Here is a 14131-nt window from a genome sequence, read left to right on the forward strand (position 1 = left end):
AGGTGCTGGAAAAGTAAAAAGGGATCTCAGGAGAATTCCTTGAAGAATTACAGACCATGTAAAAAGCTTTAAATAACAGACTTCATCAAATATGTCTGAAAGAGGAAAGCAGTGTGCCAATAAGCCCACCATGGGTATTATTTTTCCAGCTCAGAATAAGAGCAAAGCAGCAAAATTACAATTACAATGTAGTGGAATAGAAGAAAAACTTAGCAACCACATCATGAACACAAACCACAGATCCAAGAAAAAGTGTTGACTTTAAAAATACCAAGTCATACAAGCCTCCACTGGCACATGTGCCACCACTGTGAGATCACTGCAAAGGGACATTGCACCGGCAGGAGGCTGCTCAGCACAGCTGCTGCCCTGGTGCAGGAAAAGCACATCCAGAGAGATCCCTCTCCTGCTGCTTTCACAGCCACTACCTGAGGCAGCTCTACAGCTTCCTACAGTCTCCTTTCACAGCCTGATATGCTGCCTGTAAAGCCTCACAAAGAGCCTTTTCTTAAAATCTAGCACACACCATCGCTCCTGGAAATTAAACTGTTTTATCTTCTGTCCACTACATGAAGAGTTTATCCCTGTCACCTAATACATAACCTTTACAAAACTGCAAGGGCTTGCATCCATTCTAAGTCTTCCCCTCTCTAAACTAAGCAAACCCAGTCTTTGTAGGTCCAATTCAATTCCCTCTCATTGCTCACTTTCACACTGTGCCCAAGGATGTGCAGCCTCCCCAGGGCACAGTACAGCAACCCTCAGGCATACAACATGCCCAGGAATTTGACCAGCCTGGCATGAGTTTCAGCACTTCTAATTGCTGACTTCCATTCATTTTGTAGTCCACTGCATCTCCAGAGGTGCCTGAAGCCACAAAGACTATTTAGGGAGCAGAGCACTTGACACACAGAAGAGACCAAGGATGGTGGGACTCTTCAGCTTGGAGAGAAGGCTCACAGGATCTTATCAGTGTGTATCAATACACTACAACAGGCAGTAAAGGAGACACAGACTATTTTCACTGTGATATCCACTCTGAGATTTTTCAAGCAGCAGAGTACCCATTTAAGAGTGATTTAATTTAAGCCACTGTTCCTCAGCTTACTGATAAAAATTTTATGTGTCAAAAATCTACCACTTCCCTTAATTAGAACAGCTACTCTGTCAAAAAAAAAAAAAAAAAAAGAGGAGATTAAATTTATTGGGCACAATTTGTTCTCAGTAAATCCTTACTGGCCAGTTTATTACAATCTGATTCTTGAAATGTTTATATCTTGAGTAATAACTTGTTCTTGTGGCTTTCTACATAATGAAGTTAGGATGAGTAATCTACAACTTTCTTGACCTTTCTTGTAGGAGGAGCAGAGGTGAGAGGGAGAGTTTTGGTTTGGCCTGCCTTGGTATTACTGAGTTTTAGTTTTTTAAGACAATTTCTCACCTATGAGAGTCACTTGAAGCTCTGGCATTACTTTACTACTTCCTTCCTATTCACACAACCTCACTGACATGGGAACAGCTACTCATTGGAAACCACCTTTCTCCTGGCTGCAGACAGGAAACAATGGCAACAACTGCACGTTCCCCACACTGTACTTCCCCCATTCCTCAGAGAGTACATTTCATTCAGTTCCCCCTTGTTTTTAATCCATTTATGCAATTTTCACTGTCTAATATCCTCCAGCTAAGTCTGCATTCTTGATTTCTTGTTTCTAATCTTTGTGAAACAATAGGAGAATCCAAAAGGAAACAAGATCCTGAACACCTCTGACAGTAAGATATAAAAGAGCTTCTCTAGATGTGTTTGGTGCTTTTCTTCATGGTTTGAACCTTGAACTTGCAAATCACATACAGACTGACACATGTCTTGCTCCCCAGTGCTACTGGCTTGGTATTAGCACAGTTTCAGAATAGAAATTATAATCCAGAAGGGCTTCAGCCCCTTGAAGAGGCTTTCTTGGAGCTTCCAGGTCTTCTGTACTCCTGACTGCATAGAACAAGTTCCCAAGAGGAGTAGATACCAATTCCTGCAGTTTGTTGAAGTCTTTTCTGTTCTTTTTTTTAATGTCTTGTTGATATTACCATCCTTCCTTTCCAAGAATCATGAACTCTATCACTTTGTGATGATTTTCATTCAAATTATCTACCACCATTTGAATCTTACCCATTTCCTTCCTATTAATCAGTACCAAATCTAAATGAGCTTCCCACAGTCATTTTCTCCACCTCAAGAAACTAAATTATCCTCAACATTTATTGCACCTTACTCAAACCCCATTTTCAAAATTGAATTTCCTCCCTGGCTTTTCTATAGCATTCCTTACAAATGTTAATGAGCATAATTTTTATATTTCAGTTAAAATTGCTATAGCCTAATTTTTCCAGAGTACCAGCACTGTGCAGAACTGTCCTTTTAAAGCCAAACTGATTTGCAGCATGGCTATGACTGTTTGCCCTCCTGAAAAAAAGTCAAGCCTCAGGATCTCAGGACCTGATTAACTTCTCTGTCCTCGACTTTGCAACTCAGATAATGCTGTTTGAGAATTTCAGAGGTGCCTTACCTCTGTTTCCACTCCCTGCTCCTGTGCCACCAGCCTCCATTCTCCTCCTTTGCAGAGCCACACAACTCCTACCAAGCCGCTCTCACTCCTCCCTGGATCTTGCATCCTTCCTTCTTCTGTCTTTCACCCCCAGAGCTCACAGAGCTCCACCACCATTCTCACGTGAGGGACAAAATCCCTTTTCACTCCTGGAACATGTGCTGTATCAGGTCCAGTTTCCACAGAAAACATTCAGCTTCCCACTCTGATCCGGAGCAGATGGAAAGCCAGACACGAAACTCTGCTCACAAATTTTCTGAGATTTTCTAGGATTTTAGTCACCAAAATCAGTGCTGTCGCCAATACCTTTGTAGAGATAAGAGCTCTTAAGTCTTCCACTTTGACCAGTTCTGGTTTTGTGTTTATGAGGATTGGAAGTGGCAGATCATGGACTGTGTGACACAAGGTAGAGATTGTTGGAATTTCTTATTGTGGCACACCATGTATTTCATCCACTTTTACCCCATCTCATTTCAAAACTGATTTAAGGCATGGGGAGAAATAGGACAGCTACTATCAAACACTTCATGTAAACTTGTTTAGAGAGTTAAGTAACTGAAATTTCTAACCTTCCTCCTGGACAGCCAATGCCCAGAAGAGAAGAGGTACTTACAGATACCATCTATTTTCAGAAGGAAGATGAAAAATGTTATTTATTGTTTGTTGTTTGCTTTTTTTAATCTCCCTGTTTTAAATCTATGCTGACAGACCAGGGAGTACCTCATCCATGCTGAAAGCAGTTACCTCTCCAGGCCACCTTCACCCCCAGGAAAGCATGTGACAAAGGAAAATCCACCTGCTGCTCATTCAGACCATTTCATATCCTGAAATCACCCTACTGCTTCTTTGATTCTTTTTTCAGTCCATCCTCAAAGCCCAGGTAAAACAGATACATTACAGAAGACTGAAGTAGACAGTTGCCACCTGTAAGTATCTGAAATGGCAGAGAATCAATAACTTGCAACAACCTCCCTGCTCCTGCCTCCCCAACAGGTGCTGGGACTCAGTGGCACTTCCTTTGTGAATTATGTTGTCCACCCATCTGTTATTGCCCTAAGTTCAGTGCTGTCTGCACTTCTGAGGCTGGAGATAATCTTCTGCCAGATGACAGACGCTTGTCTGATGACATTTAAATGTAGGGAAAATGTCAGCTTTTTTACTGTGAGATGGTAAACTTGGATGTATTTCCTCAGATAAACTACAAACAGCTCAACTGGTAAAGTTCTGTGTAAAGCTGATTTAGTGATTCCATGTTTGTCTAAGTTCTGATCTTATGCTGGTACACAATTAATTTTAAATCTGCCAGGCAATACCTGTTCCTGCTTGATCTGATTAGTAATTCACCATCTGTATATTGCTTTCATTAAATACAACTTTTCTATAAAAAAACCACAACACCCCTAACAACTCATGTATGTATAGTGGCTTTGAAATTTCATTATCATGCTGAGGTTTTAATTGTGCAATGCAAATTAAAAAAAAAAATCTTGCAATGCAGCCATATCAATAACAGATTTAGCAAAAAACAAACTCCCTCATCTAAGAAGTTTTAATTTAGAATTATATTAAAATGATAACACTGCCAAGGAGGTTAAATAATTAATTTCTTCTCATTTTAATTGTAGACTATTATTTAATAAACAAAGTAATTTACCAGGTAATTTATTCTACTCCTTCATAGGCAGCTCATTTAAAGTCTAAAAATAAATTGCTAATTAAAACAGGATTCACTGTTTTAGAAAGCAACTCATTTTCCTGTAAAATCTAACAAGGACTATACTAAAGCATCCACTGATAATCTTTGAAGGGCAAGGGAACTACCAACAATAATGAAGTATTCTGATAAGTAAGCAGACTTTCATCTGAACAATTAATGAAACACAAATTCATCAGAAAACCCAACACTACATGATTATAAAGAAACTTTGTTGAACACTCGTGCCTCAAAGTTAAGCAACAAGATCAAAGATGTTTGGCCCTTGAAAAAAAAAGAAGTACAGGAGGTACTTGCACACCCTTGTACATACACCCAGGTTGGTTGAGAAAATTGCATTTGATATGTAATTGCAATATGCAATTCCATGTGCAGCCATACAGCACAGGGGCATTGGAGTCGACACTCTGAAGGCAGAAACCCAGAAGGAATTTTTCCTAGGCAAAGAGAATTCACATCTCCAAAGCTGCTCACAAGGATCCCACCTGCCCAAAACATGAACTCAAAAGTCAAGGTCCAAATTCCTCAGGTCCAAAGCTCATGCAGATGAATGCCCTAAAAATTACTAAACTGGTGTGAACTTCATCTGTCACATGTTTCTAGGCCAATGCCTTAATTTTTCCCTCCCCAGATTTTGACTTTAAGGCTTACCAGGCTGACAGTCTGTGGGGCAGGGTGTCCACTCACTGAACAGTGTAACAACACAGTCCTTCCTGCAGGGGAGGAGACACGGCCGCACCGCCTCGGGCCGGAGGGACTCCGGACACCTGCGGATAAAACACAATAAAAACTAAAAACTATGAAAAAAGATTCTATTCCTAAGACTTTCACAGATCTGTGAGCATACTGCCATATCAAAGACACCACTCCTGGCCAGAGCAAGCCTTATTTTTCTTTTCACTCACACAATTCAGCTGAATTTACTATGTTTTAAGGATTTAAAAAAAAAAATTGTTTTTAAAAATGGGGAGCTTGGCTTGATGACTACAGGCTAAATGTAGCTCTGTCTGTGACATAAACCATGGGAGTAAAACAGATATATTTATTACCAAAGAAAGTGAGTAGTTATGTTTATAAAGTAGTCCTGTTTTAGCACAACATGCAACAGCCTTCAAACCACCTGTCTGTAAGGGCTGATGACATATTCCTCAACTTTCAACCCCCAAGGAACACAAAAATAGTTTCAAGTGCAATACAGTACAAAGAGCTCTGTGATTTTCTTCATTCATTTTTAACTCCTACATGGAAAACATGTCATACACATTCTAAGAAAAGTTTCAGGCACAGTTAATATATGAGGACTTGAAGAGTGGAAAAGGGACAATTTTAGGGGATCTGTCAGATCTTGCAGATCAAGTTGGTGAACAGGAAGAGAATTACTCTTTCTTACTCCTTATTAATTTCTATTAAAAAGATCACTCAACAATACTTGGTGATGCATGCAACCCAAAATGATCCCATTTGAAGGAGGAATGTGCCACTAATTCATACAAGAAAAAAAAAAAAGTTAAAACCATGATTCAGCTACTTAAATGTTTACTTACTCCCTTCAGTTCCATTTCCTCTTACACCACCTCAAGAGTGGAGGGGGCAAACAACTATTTTAGGCTTTACATAACTCTATAAACAATATGTTTAATTAGGTAAAGTTCAAGCTTATCAATGCATTTGAGACATACACGAATACCAGATTTCTTTCATTTTATTTCATTAACCCCATTAACCTCAAGAATTTTAATTAACTTTACTGAAATCAGCACAGTCTGCTTACACAAACAGCATTGTTTTGAGAATTACAATAGGAAAGGAAACTCAGTTCTAAGTCTCTAGACTCATTAATGGTGCAAAAATAATTAGCAACGTCTTGATTTTTTGATATTAAGGAAAACATCTGTGCTACTTATTTTCTTCATTTAGTAAAGCAAAGCAAAATTTGGGATATTTCCACTGCAGAATATGTAATTTTGCTGTGTTGCTATCACATTATGGATGTTATATAAACCAAGTGAACAATATAGATCACACATATGGTACTGCCTTATTGGAGTGTAAATATAATGCAAAATCTATTTACTTTTTCTGTTTGATTAGAGCACTGCTAATAAGGTGTTGCTTAACATTACATTCAAATGGATTTTATATTTTCCTCACACCTGTCCTTCAGGGAAAATATTTGCAGAAAACTGTAAATTAGAGCAGCAGAGGAGCTACAGTAAAAAATCTCCACCACTGAAAGCATGCTTTTTGCCTGGATTTACATGGAAAGTTAAAATGGGCTGGATATTTGGTTTCTTTACTTGTTACAACACTGATGGAGTAGTACCTGGAGAGTTAGTCCTGCAATGAAATTATTTCAATGCTGCGGAGTCCATACACTTGCTGAAAATGCCTTTATACATCACGTATATTATATAAACACTACCAAGCTTTCTTTAAATACCTTTTGGGAGTGACCTGGCCAGAGCTGCTCTTCCTGCAGAAGACTTTCCTAGTCTGAATGCCCACTCCACAGGTGGCCTCCCCGCTCCAGCTGGAGGTGGCGTTCAGCGCCGTGCCCAGCACATCCTCGGAGCAGGAGCTCCAGGGAGACACTTCCCAGAAGAAATGCACACACAGGTGCTCGTTGCAGGCACGCTGCTCCTGCAGGGCTCGCTCAGGGGGACAGGCTTTTCCACCTGGAAAGGGTCAAGAGAACACCACATCCTCATTTCACAGCATGCGGCAAAAGGAAGATGCGGAAAAATTTTTTTTTAAAAGTCAGGTTTGCACAATACCTTCTCTTTCCCCCTCTCCACCCCCTACAAAAAATAAATAAATAAAGCTTAAATAAAGCTGTTGACCTTTATGGCTGAAATAACAACCTTCTAAAATATTGTTTCCTCATTAAATTAGCCTTGCATAAATTTGTATTCCAATGCATAATGGAAACAGAAACAGGCAAAGTATATTTCTGAGTTACTTTATCAATAACTCCTACACACAGCCAAGTTAATTCCATTTAAATGCCAGTATCACTCAGCAAACATGCAATCAGGTTTAAAGACGAATTAAGCATTATTTTTATGCTCATTCTCCTTGCTAATCTCCCTAGCAGGAACATCTCTCTCTCTCTTATATTTGGACTCTATTCACGTGTTGCCTTAAGGATTTGAGCAGCAGAAGAAGCTGAACTGTAATGACAGCAGGATGCATCAAATGACACCCACATCTGCAAATCAAGGAGGGGGGAAACTTGAAAGACACATCTGGAGTATGAAGCCTTCACTTCTTTGAAGCACCATCCTTCAAACCCATGTCCAAAGATTTTGCTGAACTGCTGCACTTTGTCAGCAACTGGTGACAAAGCCCCAAAGTACAGGAGTTTGAGGAGCCTCCCCAGAAGCTGTAACACTCCAGCCAGCAGTCTGAATTCATCCATAAAAGCAGATGATCCTAGCTCAAAAGCTGTGGAGTAATGCAGTGAAATTTAACAGCAAGCATTGTCATTTTAAGAAGAAAGAAGCAAAAATTAGTAAAATCAAAACCATTCTCCTCCAGGAAGGAGAACCTAGACAACTTGGGACACAGCCAAAGTGCTGGAGGTTTTGAAAGAGCTGAAGTGCTGGGGACAGATACCACAAGGTTCAGAGCACATTTACACCCTGCTAAAATCAACAGGAGATGAAGGGATGTCAAAGGGATGCCAATTGCCTTGCAGGACTGACCCTCCTGAAAAAAGGTATGGCCCCAAATGGCCACAATAAATAGCAGTGAGAAAAGAAAAAGAGAAAAACTACCTAACTCACTGGATAATCATGTCACATTACCATTCATCTTTTCATGAAAATGGACTGTTCCTCACAGCATTCAGTCTCAGAAATGTTTAGTATGATGAGGGAGTAGAAAATGTCCCAGGTAGCTTATTTCCTGAAGAATCTGACTTGGCAGGAAAAACACAAACCAATTCTTTTTTGTGTGTGTTTGAGACACATTTTAAAAATTAAAAAATTGTAACAAGCAAACGGCAAAACACCTGATCCATTAGTAAGAAAAAAAAAAAAAACCAAAACTAAAGAACATTTCCAAATGTTCAATGTTTTGAACTTCCCAGGAAAAAATTACAGTGGCTTTTTTTATCATTATGTTAGTTACAATATGTTAACGAAGCTCTCCTAAACAAGGCTGATTTAACTTAACATATAAAGAAATGTCTTACCCAAACCTGCCTGCAACACTGTAAGCAGGAGATGCTGTTTTTAGAAGGAGCACAAGGGCCTAGCCACTTTTTGCATTTCATTGATAACTTTTGTACAAAGAAAGCAGGACAACATGCCCTTGCCTGGCCATTCCAGTAGCCATTTAAAGATTTATGATGTACAGCAGTTCCTATAACTCATTTTACGCCTGCTGGGAGTGTCTGCTCCATGATCTCCTCTTGCACCAAGTTTCAGACACTTGCTGTGTAAAGAATTATCTTTTAAAACCTGACTGAAATCAAGTTCCACAGGTTTCATCAACAGCTTCCTGGTGATCATATTCTGGGAGCAGAAGATAAAAAAGCTTGGAGATAATGACCCAAAATTTCCTTAAGTCCTTCAACAGCAGAGCCACAGCTGACGCTTCCTCCGTTGACACAGGCCAAATAAAATGGCCCTTACAAAGGTACCAGAGCTCTGTAGAAGTCAGGTGCTTAACTGTGAGCAGGGTGTGAAAAAGGTAGAAAAAGTAGATAATTCAAAATTGTCTTAATATTGCAGTGATAATGGTATTAACTCCACTTCCACTCCCCAAATTTCAATCACTATCTGCACACAGATGTGTGACTCTGCACAGCAAATTGTAACACCATTGCTAAAGTCAGGGAGTTTGGTTTTAATAGTTAATTATTCCTTCCTGAGAAAGTTCAAGTATTCAATTCAGAGTACACCATTTTTAGGTTAGTGCCTTACAGGCTGAGATGACTGTGCTTCTCTGCTTCCAGAATTCACTCCTTCACCATGTCACTCTTGTAATTCCATGCTTTATCTGTTATTTGGATTCATTATTTCCATGGAAAATAGGAGACAAACTGTATTTTCATTTTAATTATTCTCTAGCTCATAGACTTTTTTAGTAGTAGTAGTTACTATCATTCAATCAACAATTATCTTCATCCTGAAGGGTCCCAATTTTCTTCAGGAGTGCTTATGAGGATCTTTAGGTGAATACAGTCCTTTCACATGAGTAAGGGTTTGCAAGATCAAGTCCTTACATTAGCCCAGAAACAGTGGGTGGCTTTAATTATAATTTACAAAATAGCATTTAACAGATCTTGCCCTGGACTAGATTTGCATCTAAAAGTGTTTTGCTCTGCATTAACTGTATCAGTTTTGGCACTAGCAAGTATTTTATGTCAACAAGGCTTTAGCCTGTTGGACCTCTTCACATTTTATGAATTTTTATGCACTTGATCCAAGACCTTCCAAATGCTGTGTGATAAACCAACACATAAATTAATTATCATATGTGTAACTGAATTAGAAGACTACACTTCTAATACAAAAAGGTTTGTCTAAATAGCTATATCACTGATGTCAATATGTAAAAAAAACAGATACATTATATGTCTGTGAAGATCAAGAAGAAATTACATGTATTTATCAAGTGCTATTTACTAACTACAACAAGCAGGTCCACACATTCCAGGTCTTACATTAAAAAAAAAAAGCAAGTCCTTTTCCATTTTCTCATTTTTCACAGCCCACTGGTTTTAAATCATTACTGATATGTTCCCATATAAAGACACTTGCATGACAACTCTGTCATGCAGCAATTTTACTGGTAGAGGATGAAGCTCTCCAGAACCAAATTCACACCAAGACAGGCCCTCAACAGCCCACAATTCAGAGGCTGAAGTAAATAGTTTTCAACTGTGACAGAATTTCTCCAAGTGACACATGAACTCCAGCCCATCAAGATCTCTTAGTCCCTTGGCAGAGACAAGCATTCAGCATTATCCCTGATTCCTGAGGAAGCGGGATTAGCTCTTGGCTCAGGAGATGAAGTCAATGCATTAAAGGAACAGTGATTATCCAGCAATGTTCAGCACTCACCCTCGGCTGGAAGGGCCACGATGGACCTGCTCCTGCTTTGAGTGCCCTCGGCATTTTTGCTGGAGCAGGAGTGGGAGCAGGGAGACCACGGGGACCACTCGCTGAGCACACAGTCCCTGGCACAAGGGACTTCACAAGTCACCACCTCGGGACGGGGAAGCTCCGAGCAGAAGTGATGTGGAACTTCTTCACCTGGAGCAAATGAAACAAGACAGACATGGAGGGAGGCACGGCTTGGTTCAATACCCACAGCCTGCACCAAACACACTGACTTCATGTCACACGCCCACCAGCCCATGGAGGAATGTGCTACAAAACAGCATGTGGTGAGGCTTCAGGCTGCAAAGTGCAATACTCGAACAATTATCTTAAAAATTTATTCAGGAAAGCAAAGAAGAAAAAAATGTGTTTCAAGCTCAGTGTGTGACATCTTGGCTGCAGTCCATTCTCTGAAGCAGGTAAGCGAAAGGAATGGGATAATTTCATCAAAAGAAAGCTGTAATATCTCAACAGAACTAACGATAATTGCCCCATATTTTCTAGCAATCTCTACCTACAGAACTTATTTTCCACAGTACAAATTGTGCAGGTCCCCAAAGAAGTCAAGTTTCTTTTTCCTGTAGGCCAGAGAAATTTTGGTCCTTCCCCTTCCGCCTCACCAGAATGAGACACTCTTATTTCTGACTCTTGCCTCTCACCCAAAAGCTAGGAGATCTAAAATTATTAATCTATTGGGCCACCACCATTCAAGAGAGAAATACTTTCTGCTGCAGATGAACCAAGAGACCTGGACCAAAGCAGATGTCCTGATGAGAAGCATCTTTTCAAAAGCCCTTTCAACAAAAAGGACAGTGGGGAAAACCTGCCAACCAAAAGAACTACTGCCGGAATGAGCAGCAAAAGGAGGCACATGAGGGATGTCATGTGGAATACAACAGAGGGAACTATTTCTTTTGGAAAGGAAAATAAACTATTTTTTTAAATAAGAAATTTAAGTAATTACATAGAATTTACAAGGACATCACAATTCATAAAAATTCATAAAATATAACTCTTTTAGTACTGAATTACACCCAATGTCTTACAAACGCGTTTTAAACAATGAACAGTCATGACTGACTGCTACACTGTTCAATTACTTAGTATTTCTGGATCCTCAGGAAACTTCGGCTACATCTGAAGTTTCTAGAAGCTCAACTGTTTATAAACAAAAAGGTCCCATCACATGTTACCTCCTCTTTTGCCCTTATAATAGTCACAAACCTCTCCTTCAAGGTTTCTTTAATTATGAACCTAGGGAAAAAAACCATAATGACTATTCAGCCTTAATTACATGTTAAAAAAATAAAAAATTATAATGGCAGAAAGTGCCTCTTTCACCTCATGCTCCAGGAACAGGCTCAGTAACAAGGCAGCCCAGGAAGCAATTATAACTGGGAGGGTAGAAAACTGAGCTGCTTTTACAAGAGCCCACATCTACAAGTGAGTAAATAAGAGAGGCAGGCTATGAGCACATAAAGCTGTCAACAGCACAGCGCTATTATCTGCAGTTGCATCCCTAAATGAAGACAGGCTCATCACCCTCAAGGCACAGATAAAACTTTTCAAGCGTATTATGAGAAGGAACAGCAGATCCAGCAGGCAATCAGACTGCAAGACATGGTTAAAAAATACTTTAGTTTTATACTCCCTTTCCTTCATGCCCACCTGGAAAGGCTCAGTGTGCCCAGTGTTTGCACCAACCCCCCTACACAGAGCCCCCATCCATCGATGCTGCAATTGGCATCCCAAGGAAAACCAAGCTGAATCTGCTTTGACCAGCCTCTGTATCACCACTGCTGCTTTGGATGCTCACCTAATGCTGAGAACTACCTTCAGGAAAAAAAAAAAAACCAATGTGAAAACAGCAAATAAACCTGCTAGGCTTATTCCAGCTGTCTTCCCAAGTCACCTAAGCGTCAAAATCCCTGCTAACGTCTGACAGCTTGTCTGTATGGCAGCAGGTAAGGCAGGGCAGCCAGGGCAGGCTGATTTTAGGAGTCAGTGGTACAGCAGCATCAAGAGCTTACATGCTTTGGTGAAGCAGGGTGAAACACCTTCCTCCTCTCCAGCACCGACAGGGAAGCACGTGGACAGCCAGGGACAGGCTTCAGAACCAGATGGGATAAGGTGGGACATTGGCCCTGAAAGCACGAGCCCCACCCTTCCATGCACAGCTCAGGTTATCTGTTACATCAGGACTTTATGGACAGAAAGTGCCATGATGTTCACCAAATTCTGAATTTAGCCAATTTTTTTTTCACCAATCAGACTGTGCTACAGATCTAAGCATCAGAGAAGAACTGCTTGTTGAAAGCCAAGAAAGCCTTTCCACTGATTTAACCAGACTTTAAAAAACTCAAACCACTCCTTTCAGAAGATGATTTAAAACACTTGGACCCTCTTTGAGGTGGCTTTTTCCACCCATGAGCTCACATTGTCACATATTGTGGGGTGACCACCCTGTGGGGAAGGGAGGCAAATACACTTTCAACTTCCTCCTTCCACAATTTCTTTTCAGACTGGATTTACAGCAGGTGACAGGGACACTGCAAACAGAGGCTGCAATTCACAATTCCTGGGCAAAGAAAGGAAGCTTTGTTAGAAAGAGTTTACCACTGGGTGCACGAAGGCACAATTCAACTCTCGCTTTGATTTACTTTATAGCTCCATTTGCTGTGTTCAGGTTTAATCACTGCCTTCTATTACTGCAGAAGGGGAATTTCTTCTGTACCAGCTGCCTGGCAGAGAATTCTCAGAAAACTACTGTATACTACAAAGGGAGGTAATAATCTTTAATTTTCCATGAAAAATACTAGAACAGGACATAGCTGAAGTGTGCTTTATGCATTGTCGCAGATTTAAAGGGAATATTAAATTCTCAAGAGCTTCCAAACTGTCCACTCAGTACCTTGAAAGTATAAGTCTTATCTCACATATGGCTGAATAATCCTTCCAGATCTTTCCACAATCTTTACATGCACAAGGTGTGCTCTGTGGAGCCAGATGGAGGATCCACCTAAATGTACTGAGCGAGCTGGCAGAAGAGCTCACCACGCCACACTCCATTTTTTACTAGAAGTCCTGGCTATCCAGGAAAGTCCCAGAGGTGACTGGTGATTGGAAGTGTGACACCCAGCTACAAGAAGGGTTGGAAGGAGGATCCAGGGAACTTCAGGCCTGCAGCTTGACCTCAGTACCAGCAAAGGTGATGGAGCAGATCATCTTGACTGATATCACACAGATTCTACAACACAACCAGGGGATCATTCCCAGACACCATGCCTTTAGGAAAAGCAGATCCTGCTTCACCAACCTGATCTCCTTCTATGATAAGGTGACCCACCTAGTGGATGAGGGAAAGGCTGTGGATGTATCTATCTGGACTTTATCAAAGCCTTTAACAGAATTTCCCACAGCATTCTCCTGGAGAAACTGGCTGCTCATGGCTTGGACTGGTTCAGTTTGCTGGGTAAAAGCCTGTCTGACATCCAGTCCCAGGGAGTGGTGGTGACTGGAGTTACATCCAGCTGGGGCTGTCACCCCTGGTGCTTCCCAGGGCCCAGCCCTGTCCCAGCCCTGTTTAACATCTTTACTGATGCTCTGGTCAAGGGGATCAAGGGCACTCTCAGCAAGCTCGTGGACAACATCAAACTGGGCAGGAGTGTGGATCTGCTGGAGGGCAGGAAGGCTCTGCAGGGGGATCT

At 40.8% G+C, this 14131-nt stretch overlaps 1 protein-coding gene across 1 annotated transcript in view; it reads right to left on the minus strand.

Annotated features, from left to right (window-relative positions):
- Positions 1–14131, minus strand: part of THSD7B (thrombospondin type 1 domain containing 7B) — a 242827-nt gene that overhangs the window by 124975 nt on the left and 103721 nt on the right. Inside the window, exons 7-9 of the mRNA XM_041473183.1 lie at positions 10386–10577; positions 6755–6989; positions 4966–5081 (exon numbers count right to left, since the gene is read on the minus strand). Of these exons, the coding sequence (XP_041329117.1) occupies positions 4966–5081; positions 6755–6989; positions 10386–10577 (543 nt within the window). The remainder of the gene's footprint in view (positions 1–4965; positions 5082–6754; positions 6990–10385; positions 10578–14131) is intronic.

This window comes from Pyrgilauda ruficollis, unplaced genomic scaffold, assembly GCF_017590135.1.
Source record: "Pyrgilauda ruficollis isolate IOZ18807 unplaced genomic scaffold, ASM1759013v1 scaffold3, whole genome shotgun sequence".
NCBI classification, from domain to species: domain Eukaryota; kingdom Metazoa; phylum Chordata; class Aves; order Passeriformes; family Passeridae; genus Pyrgilauda; species Pyrgilauda ruficollis.